At 36.3% G+C, this 16,647-nt stretch overlaps 1 protein-coding gene across 6 annotated transcripts in view; it reads right to left on the bottom strand.

Annotated features, from left to right (window-relative positions):
* LOC110810186 (protein MICRORCHIDIA 6) overlaps positions 1-16,647 on the bottom strand; it is a 47,949-nt gene that overhangs the window by 12,560 nt on the left and 18,742 nt on the right. For 4 of the 6 annotated variants that reach the window (XM_022036267.2, XM_088214021.1, XM_088214012.1 and 1 more), the window contains exons 10-15: positions 11,824-11,922; positions 11,647-11,733; positions 11,420-11,566; positions 10,971-11,063; positions 10,551-10,605; positions 10,332-10,443 (exon numbers count right to left, since the gene is read on the bottom strand). In XM_022036267.2, coding sequence (XP_021891959.1) covers positions 10,332-10,443; positions 10,551-10,605; positions 10,971-11,063; positions 11,420-11,566; positions 11,647-11,733; positions 11,824-11,922 — 593 coding nt within the window. Of the gene's footprint in view, positions 1-10,331; positions 10,444-10,550; positions 10,606-10,970; positions 11,064-11,419; positions 11,567-11,646; positions 11,740-11,823; positions 11,923-16,647 lie in introns of all 6 variants that reach the window. The other 2 variants (XM_088214032.1, XM_088214026.1) reach the window with 2 other exon arrangements.

Consider the following 16,647-nt stretch of genomic DNA (forward strand, 5'->3'; position numbering starts at 1 on the left):
TAACGACTTAGAACTTGTCGCCATTATCCATGTCTTGAAGACCTGACGCAACTATTTGTATAGGGAGGTTTTTGAAATTTATATTGATCATAAGAGTTTGAAGCACATATTCACTTAGAAAGATCTCAACATGCGTCAGAGGTATTGGATAGAACTCATCAAGGACTATATTGTATATTTTGTATCACCCGGAGAAGGGTAATGTGGTAGCCGACGTGCTCAGTAGAAAAAGTACAGGTATGTTACCTCACCTAATGGTTTCAAAATATAGGGTAATAGGAGCCGCACAACAGATATAACTTCAGGACTTGAAGAGAGTTACATACTTGACCCACCTGACTATCCAACCCGAATTGATCCAAAGAATAAAGGAAATCCAATTAACCAATTCCACTATAAAGCTCTCAAAAAGAATATAGAACATGGGGTAAATCCAGAATTTTGAGTTTTTACCGATGGGTTGCTCAGATTTTAGGACACAGTGTGTGTTTCAGATGGCAGTGAACTGAAAAACGATATCATGACAGAGTCTCATAACTCAAAATTCACCATACATCTTGAAAGTACTAAAATGTATCAAAATATGCGACCTCAATTTTGGTAGAGTGGGATGAAAAGAGAGATAATCGGCTTTGTCTCTAAGTGTCTAGTATGTCAATACTTTAAGGCAGAACATCAACGCGCAGACGGACTACTTTAGCTATGATCGATCTCGGAGTGAAAGTGAGAACATATCACAATGGATTTCGTGATAGGATTACCTAAGACACGCTCGGGACATGATACTATATGGATAATTGTCGACCGACTCACCAAGTCCTCTTACTCTTGTTTATCAAGATGACCGACCCCCTAGACAAGGTAGAGAGAATATATATCTGAGAGATAGTCAAGTTATATGAAATTCCAGTGATAGTAGTATCCGACAGAGACTCTAGGTTCACTTATCAGTTTGGTCTAGTTTTCAGCAAGTCATGAGAATGAAATTGTCTCTTAGCACCGCATTCCACCCTCAAATCGATAGACAATCAGAGAAGACGATTTGCACATTGAGGGATTTGCTTCGAGCTTGTATTCTAGATTTCGTAGAACATTGGAATGATCACCTACCTTTGATAGAGTTCGCCTACAATAACAGTTAGTAAGCAAGTATCGCCATGACCTTGTACGAGGCATTATATGACTGCCCCTGTAGATCGCCGATCTGTTGAGAAGAGGTAGGTGATAGAAAAATTGTTCTGTTCAAATCTTGTAGAGGATACTACAACCAAAATAGTTAAAATCAGGAAGAATATTCAGACAGCTCAGAATAGGTAGAAGAGTTATGCGGACACCCGGAAAAGAGATTTGGAATTTGAGAAAAGTGATTGAATGTTTTTTAAGGTCACTTCTTTGAAGGGAATCAGTATTTTTGGCAAGAGAGAAAAATTAAATCCTCGATTCATTGAGCCATTTTAGATCTTAGATAGGATTGGTACGACCGCCTACCGACTGGCATTACCTCTAGAACTATCCAGAATCCATAATGTGTTTTATGTGTCCATAGTACGCAAATACAACGCAAACTCCTCACACATCCTGTCTCACGAGCCCCTTTCACTTCAAGAGAATCTTTCATATGAGAAGGTACCAATAGGTATTGTAGACCAAAAGAGTAGAGTACTTTGTAACAGAAAAATTTTATTTGTCAATGTGTTATGACAAAATCACACATAGAAAGAGGCCACATGAGAGTTAGAATCGAACTTTAGATCCTAGTACCCCCAACTATTTGAGTAAGTGAGAAGGTGACAAATTTGAGAGACTAAATTTTTTCTTAAGGGAGGGTTGTAATACTTGGTTCCGGAATTTGGCCTGCGATAAATTTTCTTATTTATAAAGTATATATAAATAATTAAAATATTATTTTAATTTTATTTTATTAAATATTTTGATAAAAATAAGTTAGTGATGAAATGAAGTAATTTTGAGGAAGATGGGTGATTTTTTTAGTTTGGGAGGTATTTTTGAAAGAAAAATTGAAAATAGGAGATTGAAATACAAAAAGAAAAAATTCGGCCACGTGGCACGGCCCAGTCAGTAGCTACGGCGAATCAGAGCACGCCGCGTGGCAAAACATGTTGAGATTGGCGCCATGCATACAATCCGCATGCTAATCGATCCGACGGCCCAGATTTAATTCCGCACGCGTGAACGGCTCAGATACATTCTCTCTTTAGAAGCGATTGGACGATGAAATCAATTACTATGAACGGCTTAGATTTGCTCGCGCAATCGATCTAAACAGGCAATGATCGGAGATTCTCCTTGCTCAATGTCGACGCGAACGGAAAGCCCAGATTGACGCGAGATATGTATTTAAACATCGCATCGCAGGAGAACCCTAACCCTAGCCATACCTGCCCTCGCCGGAGAAGGACTAGCTACTGGAGAAAGAGACCGACCCCCGGCTGCCGTTGCACCGGAGCTACCGTCGACCGCCAAAAAAGGTAAAATTCTCCCCTACCCGCTCGGAATTCGATTCTGAATCTTCTTGTGACCATATCGGAGCAAAAGGGACAGCGGGTGAGTCGGAAACTATGGACAAAACTCAGCGGAGCTGCCGCAGCCAAAATCCTAAAACCCCTCTGATGAGCCCTTTCTCATTACCTTTTTTACACAATTTTCCGACCATTGTGTTTACTGTCCTTATCTGTGCAAGTTAGCCGAAGAAGAAACCCCATCCGCAAAGGAGAACCGCGAAGCTGCCGCACCTGGAGATACTCCGTCGGTAGGTTCGGTTTCTTATGATTTTCTGGTCTACCGGGATCCCCTAACGTGTTTTTCCGCAGGGATACATATAAAACCGGCCAAAACCGGCCAAATCGAGGCAAACCGCAGCCATTGGTGGCAAAGCCAGCGCCGGAGTACGGCGGTGCCGCTGTGCCAGAACCCTAAAATTGGCCGGAAAGGATTTTCAATACTGATTTTGGGTTTTTGGGGTATTATTAGGTACGTGATGAATATTTTATATTTCCACATAAAAAATTCAAGAAACCTGGGATTCGTTAGAAGACATAGTAGATAACACAGCATTTCGAAACACTGATCTGGATAAGGATTCCTCACCCTATTCTCGGTTACGGTAAATTGAGGATTAATAATCGATAATTGTGTGTTTTGTAAAAAATTAGAAAAATCTTAAAAATATTTCAGGTCTTTACTGGAGCTGGAACTGATTAGTTCACATTTGTTCTGATTCTCTATTTATTTTCGTGTACTGCCTAACTTGCTTACTATTATATTGTGCATGTTTAAATTGATAGTTTCTATGGTCCTCTCGATTATCTGGTTTATTTGGTTCATCCTGCATTGTTCATTTAATTATTTGATTACTTGGTTATTCGTTATGATAAACTATATCATCTGCTTAAATGCCGTCTAAATTGATCGGTGAATATAAAATAAGACGTTGGTATGCTTTTAATGGTTATTTGGATAATGAGAATTTAAATAAATGAAAGCTTACTAGGCATCCTGGGAAATGGTAGACGGATCTGTACATAAGGAATCTTACTGTGGACATTACCTTAGTCGGATGGGGTTGAGAAGTCTCATACTGGAAAGGTTATTTTTGGCGCCCATTACTGGACCCGGGGGGGGGGGGGGGGGGGGGGGTATGGGGACGACCAAGTTAATTGTCAAATTTTGATATTGAATCCACAAGTAGAGGGATATTCCTATAGATCCCCAGAGGTCCCAGTAAGTATATAACGACTCTAGAAATCCAAAAGTAAACATATAATAATTTAAATGCATAAGCGAAATAAAATGTTAAGATTTACATCCCTTACACAAGAACTTAAAAGTACTAAACAAACATTATGAAATGAATTCTCTGAAAGAAACGCGAGAAATAAAAAAGTAATGGAAAATAGAAAGTATCTAGCATCTACTCGCAATCTTCTTGCGGATCGGGCTCTGAAACCAGGTTCTCTTGATTTGAAATGGTTAAATAAAGGATGAACTACACTACCCCAGTAAGGATGAACTACACTATCATAATAAGGATATCACACTATATCACCGACATAGAAGCAAAGGTTGGAAGAAAATCAAAACAATTAATGGAGTACTAAATTTAGCAAATTCGTTTATCAATCGTAAAATCATTTACCGTTCACTTACCATTGTATAATTTATGAAAACAACCTATAAAGACAATAATACCATACAGATCATAACTTCATGCACAATCAGCAACATAGAACATATCATAAATTCATATTCATTAACAATAAACCAAATTATAACCGTTTCTCGTTTTACCAGCCTACTAGTATCCATGGGGGTTCATAGAGGTGTCCCCGCTACACGTGAACCATTTCCCTTAATAATTTTAATTACAGGGCCGTCCCTATATCCCGTTCGATATGATGTGTCAAAGACATTAAATCTCAATATCCCGTCCGGTATGAGGGTGAAGCGGGCCGTTCCAATACTCCGTCCGGTATGAGTGCCAAATTACCAAGTCTCCATACCCCGTCCAGTATGAGACAACATTCACGGTAGGATTCCCTGTGCACCCGGTCCGTCCACCATCTCCCATGATATATAGTAAGGCTGTCCTTACTATCTGTTTATTTGATCACACCCCTTTCTTGTTTTTTCTTAGTTTCCATTATCAAATTAAATATAATTGCATAAACAAATAAACATGCATCCGGTAAGGCAATCATGTCTCAAATTCCAAAATCAAACAGTGGTCGGGTACGACAGTAATACATGCTTTTAAACTATAAAATAGATAAATCAGATACCATCATTTTTTTAGACTGTAAAATAAATCAACAAAAATCAACAGAAATCAATAGAGAACAATGTTCGGTTCGGTCTCCATTAGCAATCCGTAATTAATTATGCACATTTATTTAATTTGTACAAAATACTGTATTATTATTTATTCAAACTTCAATTCTATGATGAAAATAGGGTGAGGGGTTCTTACTAGATTTGACACCGAAAAGCTAAATGGTTTACTGCGCTTACGGACGGTCATTGAGTTCCCTAAATTTTTTTTTAGGAATTGAAACGCGCTTATAGTACCTACGAATGTCCTAAATAAACCCAAAAATCAGTCCCAAGACCTACTTGCCCAATTTCGAAAATCTGGCACGGCAGCTCTGCCGTGCTCCAGCGACAGTCCGCCTCAGGTCGGTCGTTTTCGGCCGAATTCTTACATCGATTCCTGCGAGCACACACGCTAAAGGGTCTCAGTGAGCCGAAAAAATACGAAAAACTGAAACTCACCGACAACGGAGCTCTCCGGTGCAGCGGCTCCTCCGGCTCACGTTGTAGTTGGGTGTTTCGCTTCGGTCAACCTGTAGAAAGGAAAACGATGATCACAACGGTGAAAAAATTACATGAAACGGAAATCGGGAATGACCTCATCTAAGGTGATTTGTGAAATTTCCCGCAGCGGCAACGCTGGGATTCGACGGTATTTTTCGGCCAATTGGCCGGTTCTTTCACTCCGATTTAGTCATGGGTGGGTTTAAAATTGAATTTCGTACAAAAGGAAAAATGTTTACATTTTTTGGCAGTCGGAAAGGGATCCGGTGCGACGGCGGGTGGCGGCGGGTGGACTGGGTTGTCTTATCCGGCGAGAGGTTCTGGCGGCTAGGGTTAGGGTTTAGGTGCGGATGGGGTTATTTATACCCATTTGCTTTTGATTTGGGCCGTCCATCGTTTTTTATCTGAACTGTCCGATCGCGATTAAATAAGGAGTGAATCTGAGTCGTCCGTGCGCGTGGGAATGGAGCTCAGCCGTTCGATCGCGCGCACGTAGATCGCCCACGTGGCTCCCCCCGCGTGGCCTCCCGCGTCAGCGCCTCTGCCACTTGGTGCGTCCTGATTGGTCGGGACTGCTGATTGGGCGTCTGATGTGACACAATTTTTTAAAATTACGTTTTGACCCCCGATTTTTTATTTTTCTTTTAAAAATACTCTCAGAACCTAAATTTTCACCATTTTTTTCAAAAATTATTTTCAATTTAATCCTTTATCAATTTACTCAATTTTTTTTCATTAAATTAAAATAAACAAAATATAATATAATAAATTAAATTAAATAATCAAAAAATTATATTTATTAATAATAAAAAAATAAAAATAAAAGCCTTAGGTGAGTGTTACAAGGTATGTTAAAAAAGAAGGATTGCTGATACTATACATGAAATTGAAATGTCATTTGGTTAATTGTTTTCATAAGTTAATTTTGGAAAAAATCCGCAACGGTAAGTATCAAATAAAAAGTTTTAAAGGTAAATGTATTTACTTAAAATAAAGGCTTCATTAATTGTTTTTTTATTTTTATCAACATTCGGTTTTCTATATCATTGATTAATGTGATATTCTTATTGGGGTAGTGTAGCTCACTCTTTCATTAGTCATTTCATATCAAGAAAACCAAGATGCAGATCCCGATCGGCAAAAAAATTGTGTGTAATTCACCTTCCGAACTCCCTTCAAGTGCTAGTGAAGGTTACCCTTAAGATATTTATTTATTTTTTTTTTAATTACCGTTTGTCTTTTTATGAACCACGTAGAAGGGACATTCTCGTAACCCTATTGGACATTTTAATTTACTGTATAAGAAATGTAAACGCTAATATTATTATTCGTTTCTGCATTTAAAATATAAATTTATTTTCTTTAAAGTTCCAGATCTTTACAGGATGCTTAGTGCATTCTCTTGTCTCCTCTCTAACTGCAACAAACATATTAGCATCAAGAGGAATGTGATTATCAATGCTTACTTCATTTCTAGTCCCAACTCGGATTCTTGACCTTACTTCAGATAAGAGCGTTGGTCTCATATGACTTCAGGTTCAGGCTCATTTTGTGGGACTTGAGGTTTAGGTTCATTTTGTGAGCTTAGGTTCTAGTAGAATGGCTGTTTTAGAGGGTGCAATTTTTAGGGGTAAGGAAAGAGTGCCGAAGAACGTGTCCTCCTTATCTTCTAGTATAATCTTCTCATGAAGACGAGAGTGATGAAAGAAGGATTCGGTCTCAACAAAGATAACATCAGCAATATATACAACTTTTTGGTATGTGGATGATAACATTTGTATCCTTTCTAAGTTAGACAATATCCTATAAAAACACACTTGATTGCTATGGGATCAAGCTTTCCTCTTTGAGAATAGTGTATATGAACATAGGCAACATACCCAAAGACACAAGGAATAAGATTATTGGTAACTCGGACTTCAAGGAAAGAGTTAGGTAGAATTCCATAGAACTGCAAAAATCTAGTATTCTAGATGGTAATTGATTGATAAGGTAGGTAACCAAAAGTTGGTCCTTCTCTCCGCTAGGTAAGAAAATTCTACCAAAAGTTTTCAAAGTATCAAAAGTGAGATCTCCCAATTTTAGTCCAGTACCAAGGACATGCCTTAGCTTTTCTCTACCGATTTGAATCAGTTAGGACCAACTGAAGTAATCTTTGCCGTTGATGCAGTAGGTAGCCTGGATTAACTGAAATTCGTCGTTGCTGTGTGCTGAGTTTCCCATTAGGAAATGTGTGTCGGTAGATTGAGATGTAAACTCTACCATCTTCATAAAAACTTAGGGCACTCAAGGCCAATTAGAAAATACAGTTGCACAAGAATTGCAGCTGGATGGCTCCGCACATAGAAGCGGAGCTGCTGGCTTGTGTTTGGTGGAGCAGCTGTGCAACAGGGAAGAAGGCCTGCGCATGGGCAGATAGTGGTGGGTGGTGCAGTGGTTAGAACAGACAATTGGCAGCTGGAATAGTGGCCCACAGGCTGGTCCACGGCTGTTTCGGGCTGATTTTGGCCGGACAAAGGCTGCACAGAGAGTGGTGTGCGACAGGAGGGCTAGCGGTTACAGGGAGAAGTGGCTAAGGTCTGGCCGAACAGAGAGATGTGCACAAGGTGGCATGTTGCTGAGGTCTGTCGCCTGCAGGGAGCAGCAGCTGCTCTGGACTACCTCTAGCCGTGCGGCTTAGAGGCTGGAGCTGGCTATGAAGGCCGATCTTGTGGACTGATGACCGTTCTTGTGGTGCCCAACAGCTGGGTGGTGGTAGTCAGTAATGAAGGCTGGCCCCTTCAGAGTTTTATGACTTATTTCAGCAATTAAAAAAGAATAGAGTTTGTAAAAGAGTACAGGATTTGTTTAACTTAGTGCCTCTGATATCATATAGAGAATGAAGAGTGTATATTATTGAAATATGAATAACCAATTTTTACAAATTTACATGAGCAAAAAAAGGAAATACACTTAATTACAACAAGAAAGGTAATATTACTAACATATCTTTACTCTACTTTAAGACACTTCACACTTCTCAACACAGACAACCTTGTTAATAGCCTCCATGCCATCTCACATGGGAGGAATAGGTGATTATGGTTTCCCTTCCTTTACTGTTCATCAAACATATGTTTGAAGACAGGGCTCTATTAGGTGAGTCTGCAACAACTCATTGGTGTTTACAAGGCCAATCCATATTTTTTCAGAAAAGATAGAAATTTATAAAAAAAAATGATAATAAGCCAATCCATATGCAAAATAATAAAAAATAATATTTAAATGTCCCTACGCCTTAACCCAAAGAGATGCCAAAAAAGACAACATATCATTGGTGCATTTCTCCAATCACAACACCCACAACCCAACAAAAAGAGACCCAAGTCCTTCCTCCTAACAACCCACAGAATCCAGAAGAAAAGAAACCCCTCACGACAAGAAAGAGATATCCACAAAAAACTCTTAAAAGTGTCAAATAAACAGGCTCAAAGTCTTCAAGCTATATCACAATGCAAACAAAACACAAAAGATTCTGTGAGACTCAACAGCTCTAAAGCACATCACAAAAGCATCCAGAAACGAAGCATAGTTAGGCCTGTGAGCCTGGAGCAAATCATTTAGTATTCAGCCTATTTAAAACTGCTGTCTTAAAGCTTTTTCTTTATGAAATCATCTGCACGAAATGTTAAAAGTATATTCAATAATTCGATCCATCTTGCATTGACTTTTTCGTTTCTTTTTTTTTTCTTTCAAAAAGAAAAACTTTATTAAGGGGGAAGCGAAGATACACAAAAGATATGAGAACAAGATGTCCTTCAAACACAATAAATTAACACAAAAAAGATAGAAAAAGATGGCATCTTCTAAAACAACTCTAGGCTTTCACCCAAGAAGAAGTGAAGAAATTCTCTTTTTGAGAACTATGCAAGGTGGTTCAACTGATGTTTAAAGTTCTAACATTTCATGTGAACTAAATGATCCACAAACCAGTGAAAATGCCTTCACTTAGGAGATGTGATTTTAATAGATGGAATATACCTAGTCTATTTTAATAATCAAATTTAAGCAACATGCACGTTGAATTTTTTATTCTTTTCTTTTTGGCAGGGTGGCATCAAATGTTAACTATCATATCACAGTGAAGGACAAAGAAGACAGGAAAACATAGGCAAGAAGTCCTTCAGCAGGAAGCTAGAGAAGGTGGTCAACAAAATGAACAAAAGAATACACAAAGTAGATATCGATCAGTTCCATACAGTACAGGACCTCCAACAAGATTAAACAGCAATGCAACATTGTGAAACAACTAAGCACCTTTAGGGTGTTTGAGATTGCTAAGGGAAACGTGTTTAAAGCAGCAGGCGATGCTGCTTTGGGAAAAGAAGCATTTACATGCTTCAAAAAAATGCTTATGGTAAAAAACTAAACTTATGAGAGTAAATAAGTAATTAACATCTTTAAAAAACTAAGCATTGCAAGCTTTAAGTCAATACAAAAAAGTTTAGAGGAGAAGCTTATTTTTTCTTCTGTAAAGTTACTTTTTGCCACTTATGAAGCACCTTACTCATTATATTATTGAACAGTTTGAATTTGAACATGAAGCTTTGAAACTAAATATAGGCACGCAGTTAGTAAAGCCACAAAAAACCTCTACTTATTATTAACATTTTCCCAACTTAAGTCAAACTTAACAAGGAATGCATCAACACTACTTGTTTTTTTATACCTTATTGTTTGAAGAAGTAATCTTATTACAATCTATGAAGAGACTTCAATAAGAAGCATACACTTGACTCAAGCATGCAGTTGTCTTAATATTGTGACAAGTTGTACTTTTTTTCCATTAGAGGAGCTAAACTGCACTTATGCATCAACTTGTCTTTCATTATTTTTTTCTTTCATAAATTTCCGTGAAGCTCAAACTTATTTTGATGCCAAACTAGTATTTAACTTCAGGAAAATCTCTTTCAAATGTCCTTATCTGGTATGGATAAAATGATTGGAACCAGGGCATTTACCAAAATTCTGCTGTCATCTGCTTTAATCGAGTTTCAAGCTTTTGGAAAAGAGAAGTCCTTTCAAAATCTTGCTTGTTATGAGTAGGCTGAATAAAGTTTGCTTCCAGAACGCCTGTAACATATTAACATAAATCATTAGCCCAAGAAGACATTTCTGATAAATACTTTTGAATGTCACTCCTAGAATATTAAACAGTAACAACAGTAAGCAAATCTCACCAACAACCCCTCTTCCCTGACTGCCTGACGCATTTTTAACTGCAGGCCAAAATGGCTGCACAAAAAGACTGACATTGTGAGAAGCTTAAAATAAGAAAGTAATAAGCATCATATATACTAGTTTAAACTATCATGTAAACTGGTTGAATTCATTTTTGGAAATTAGTTTAAAAGATTAACAAATTCCCGTTAGAATATGTATGTTTCAAAATTTGTAGCTAACACTCAGCATAAAGAAAAAAGAGATGATTTATCTGTCGCATATTTTAATTTATCAAATTGATGCCATGCATCTTCCGTGCATCATGTTTATGGTATTTGGAACAATGCATGAAAAGTTATATGTTTATCCACTTGCAATAAAGCTGAAGAGATTCTGAGCTGTATCTAACAAGTTTAACATAAAAAAGTTATCTTTACCAATATAAGCCGATTCTGATGGTAGATACAAAAACCATGAATATTTACATGAGGAGCTTCCTTCAAAAACCCAATGGTAGTGACAACTTTAGCCTGAACAAAGAAAGGTTCAGTTATGACCAGACAATAATAGCAAAAGAGCAACCTCAATCCAAAGAGAAGGCGGACATGCTTAACTTTAAAATCATGAGAAATTAAAAGCAGCCTAATCCAAATCCAATCCATTTTACAACCATGGCAGTGTACTGTTTCTCATAAGGAAAAAACTAAAATGTCAAAAGGTTCTACAACGAAACCACTAATTGGATTTATTTTTAACAGAAACAGAAATTAGAACCTTGAAAAGAAGGAGCAAGGAAGAGATTAGGGAAACCATATTCCATCTCAAGCAGGTAGCTGGTGTTAAATGAAATGGTCAGAAAAATTGGAAGTCACAGGTTACTACGAACCTCTTCAGTTCCACTAGCCTGAGGTTCATACAAGATGAATTCGTGAAGCTTAAGATCATCCGCAATATTATGATGCTGAATAAGTTGTCCCCGCAATATAATACTAAAATGCGTGGGTAGCCGCAGATACAAGATGGACAAATATGCCTGTGAAGCTTAAAAGAGAAAAAGGATCAGCAGAAAATCTTTCCTTATTATACGTTCAAAAAATTAGATAATTTACATACACGAAGAGAATATTGGTATCGGTTAGCTATGTGCTGGTCAATTCTCTGAGAAACTAGCAGCCTTGGATCACCAGTAATATGAATATCCTGTGACTATCAAATTGTGTTAAAAAGGTACATCAAACATAACTCAAAAAATAGCTTGGAAGAATATGATAAACATGCAAACGAGAAGACCTCAGGATCAGAATCAAAATCTAATTCCATCTCCCCGTTGTCATTCATCCAAAGATTGTAAATTATGATTTTCGTTCCATGAGGTCCTATATCATCAAACTGACAATTTGGTTAATAAAAAATCCCGGACAGAGAAAGAAGTAAACAAAAAGAAAGATGATTGAGGTTAAGCTTATAAACCTTATTAGAGTGGATTCATAGCCAACCACTGAATGATAGATAACCAAAATACTTAGTGAAAAACATATGCTTAGTTGGTGTATACAGACAAGAAAAAAGGAACTGAAACTACTGTTGATAATTTTGTTAATGAGCCTATAATAAAGAATATCCTAAATTAGTAATGTCTTATACAGGTCATCACCCATATATCTAAGTTTCCTATTTATATTTTTCTTTCTTGACTTATAGATCCCCATAAATACTTCTTCAATATGGTATTAGAACAACGATTAAAAAAATTATAGAATCTCTTTGTACCAAAACATTAGTGTGGAATCTAGAGAGTAACTGAATTTCTTGTATATTAAGAATGAGAAAAAATAGCAAACTACTTACAAATCAACTCAAATCTCCATATCAAAGGGATATCCTCTAACCGGTATCTCATTATTTTAGGAAGTTCTATTCTCTAATAAGAGAATGCTAAGGTCTGTGCAGCAAGAAGATGTTGAAAAGAGGAGAGAAATTTAATTATATATTTAGATGTTATATTGTGTCTAATAATATAATTAAGACATTGTGTTGTGTATAAATTTTCTGCAATTTATGTGTGGACTACATTTATTGATTTTGATGATTGAAAAAACCTTAATTTTGCATTAATAATTATTGAATAAGTGTAACAGCTAGCTAACATGGTACAAGTTAAGAAAGAAGAAAAGCAATTAAAGATTGAAAATTAAAAATTAGCGACAGTACAACCATGTTCTTGGCAATTGCTTGATTCTATACAGCGTCTTCTTCAATTTACACACCTTATTTGGTTCTGCTTCTCTGTTAAAACCTAATGGGATATCCACATAGAGTTCTTCTTTTAAATCTCTATGCATAAAGATATTTTTCAAATCAAATTATTGTGGTTGACAGTCATAAGGGCAGTAATGACAACAACATTCGCATAGTGTTCATCTTGACTATTGATGCGAATGTTTCTTAGTAGTCTATCACATATGTCTATGTATAACTCTTCACCAACCAGTATTTCTTTACACCTCTTGATTGTTCCATCTCCCTTGTATTTGATTGTAAAGATCTATTTGTATCTCACCGATTTTTTGCCTTTGGGTAAATCCACCATTTCCCATGTATATTTTTTTTAAAGTGTTTGTAGTTTTATATTCATAGTATTTTTACATTCTTCACAAGATAACGGCTTAAACACTTTGTTAGAAATAAACTTAGTATTCAAACTTGTGAGGGAACTTTTATGGGACACTGAACACTTATCAAATGACACAACTTATGCAATAGAATAAATAAGGTGCATAGTGCATTCTCTTGTATTTTTATGAAATGCAATAGATATACCATTGTTAGATTGAATAGGTTTTCTGAGACTTACATCAATTACAGAATCAAGATCATATGCTTAGAGCAGCTTAGGTTCGGAAGTGAGAATCTTCCTCCTTTTATACATATGAGAAAACCTATGGTCTGGTATAATTATTTAAGTTGGAGAATTTTCTAGTGGATTCTAAAGACTCTCTTGTGGTAATAATATGAGCTGCTATGAAGATAAGGTAGGTGAAATAGGATTTTCATTCAATAAATGAAGGTGAAGTGAGATTCTTATTTAACAAATGTAACATCCGCATACATATAGAATTTTTGGGTGGAGGAACGGTAATATTTATTCCCCTTTTGAGATGAGTACCTGTAGAAATTTAGGAAAAAATATTTACTTTATTTCCACTATATTTTTGGTGTTACAAATAACTGATATATATACAAGAATTTTTAAGTACAAATAAGAAATTTTCTCTTATAATAGGGATTCTAAATAATTACAAAAAACTAATAGTGAGAGCTATATAGGAAAAAATATCACAATTATTTAGGTAACAGAATATTCATGTCCACACTCTCCCTCAAGTTGGTGCGAAAATATCACACATGCCCAACTTGCATATCAAGTTTTAAAAAATTTTGTTACAAAGTCCTTTAACGAAGATATATGCTTACTTGATTAGTAGAAGATTCATGATATAAACATAAAGAGCCATCTGCCTACTTTTTCTTTTATAAAGTGACGGTCAATTTCAATATGTTTCGTCCGTTCATGTTGAAATAGATTTTGGGCAATATTAATAGCTGTTTTATTGTCATAAAACAATGATAGACTCCCTTCTTTAAACAGTTTTAATTCATTAATTAGTTTATGCAACCATAATAGTTCATATACTCCTTGAATCATTGTTTTATATTCTGCTTCAGCACTAGAACAAACAACTACACTCTGCTTCTTATTTTTCCATGTAACCAAATTGCCACCAACAAATGTACAGTAATTAGTAGTTGACCTTCTATCATCTGAAGATCTAGCCCAATCGGCATCTGTAAATGAGAAATCTTAAGGTGGTTATTTTTTGAGAAGAGTAAACATTTTCCTGATGCAAATTTCAGATATCATAATATTCGAAAGACGGTATGTAAATGAGTCTCATGAGAATCATGCATGTATTGACTAACCAGACTAACTGCATAAGTTATATTTGGTCTGGTATGTGAGAGATAAATGAATCTTCTAACTAATCTCTGATATTTTCCCATGTCAATTGATGTTCCTATTTGATCCATTTGAATTCCATATTCGAAGTTGCGATCAGATCTATTCATTAAAAAGAATCGATTCAATACATTTCTTATGTACTCATAGATGCTATTTTGGATTTGAATCAGATTTCATATCAATTTATATTGATTGATCGAGATCTAATTATGAGTTATTAAATGGTAAATTGAATAAAAATTTGCAATTTGAATAGTTCCTACAGGGCCCAACGAATTTCTAATTGGAATTAGAGGATCTTTTTTAATTGATTGTTTTATCACATTGTGAGATTTTACATGATTGAATGGACCCATTTGAAAACAATTAGATGATGACAAAATTATCAACGATTGGCATTCCTTATTTCTATTCAACACCACTGCCAACTTGTAGTTTATGATTACTTTTAATAGGGGATTCTGCTGACTTGCAACCCATCATTCTAGTATCTTCTAATAAGTATAGAATATACTTTATTTGAGAAATAAAGATTTTTTTATTAGATCTGACAACTTCAATTCTTAAAAAATGCTACAATTTTTTTATATCCTTAATTTTAAATTATCGAGTAAGAAGTCTCTTTAGTCAAGTCATCTTCTTTATGTCATCTCCAGTCACTACAATATCGTTTATATAAATAATAAAAATAGTGATATTACCCTTACAATGTTTGATGAACAGAGTATGATCAACATTACTTTATTGATATCCGAAAGAGATCATAACTCTTCTAAACCTTTCAAATCATGCTCTTGAAAACTGTTTTAAACCATACAAGATCTTCTTTAACTGCAGACCTTCCCTTATGTTTTTTCATCTTTGAATGCAGGTGTAATTTTCATGTATACCTCTTCCTCTAAGTCCCCATGGAGGAAGATATTTTTTCCATCAAATTGAAATAAATTAATATCAAGATTAGTAGTACAAAATAGTAATGTTCTAATTGTGTTCATTTTTCCGACAGGTGCAAAGGTTTCTTGATAGTCAATTCCATAAATCTGAGTATACCCGGTAGCCACTAGTCTTACTTTGTATCTTTCAATCGACCCATCTGTTTTGTGTTTTACAGTGAACACCCATTTACAACCAATCATCTTTATTTTTGTACACAATGGTAAAAAAAAAACTCAATTTTACAATTAAAATTTTTAATAAGAGCACTAATGAATAAGAAACTGTCAGGAAAACTAGACACATGAAAACTAAAGTCAGTGGAATGGTCGGAGTACAATTAATGAAACCTATTTCAGATATAAGAGTGTATGATCCATTGGCGACACGGACATTTTCCCGTTGAATACATGAAAAATAGATTAGAAAATCTTTAGAAAAGTCTGTCATGTGTCTGTTAGTTTTAGAGTCAATAATCCAAGTATCAGAATTAAAAATAATAGGGAGAGGAGTACTGTCTGATTTTACTATCTTTGATATACTAATAGTTGATGAAGGGTAACCCGAACTTGAAACCAACAATCTTTTTATTCCCGTCATTATCAAGGATGTCAAAATTGCTACAACCTGAAACCAGATCTGTTGAACAGCAAAAATGACTCCAAAAATAGCTCAGATTGGCTCCAAAAAATGGTTCAGATTAGCTTGGAAGCGGCTCACCTCAATAGCTCACTTAAGCTCCGAAAACAGATGGTATTTGCATGCCAAGGGAGGGCAGATTGCAACCATGCGCGGCTGGGAGACAACAATTACATGCGGCGGTGCGAATCCTAAAAAACCGATTGGGTTGGGCAGCAAAGCCGGATCTACAAAGTTGTTCGTGCGCGAACTGGTGTCTTGTGCGAACGGAGCAGTTCGCAGCTCAAAGCATGAACTAGAGAGCTTGGCATCATGCGGTTGCGTGGAACCCAAGAAAGCAGATCGAGTTAGGTCGGGTGTGCACGAACCAAAGAAGGAAGTAGCGCAAATAGCTGCAAGCGGACGGATCGGAATGCGAAGCAGAGGGTTGCGCGCGAAATACCGCGTGAACCACTACAGGCGGACGGAGCAAGCGGAGGGTTGTGCGCGAAGAAGCAGATGAGTCGGGTATGTGAACCAGA

Source organism: Carica papaya, chromosome 1 (genome assembly GCF_054855325.1).
Source record: "Carica papaya isolate Zhongbai chromosome 1, ASM5485532v1, whole genome shotgun sequence".
Taxonomy (NCBI): Eukaryota; Viridiplantae; Streptophyta; class Magnoliopsida; order Brassicales; family Caricaceae; genus Carica; species Carica papaya.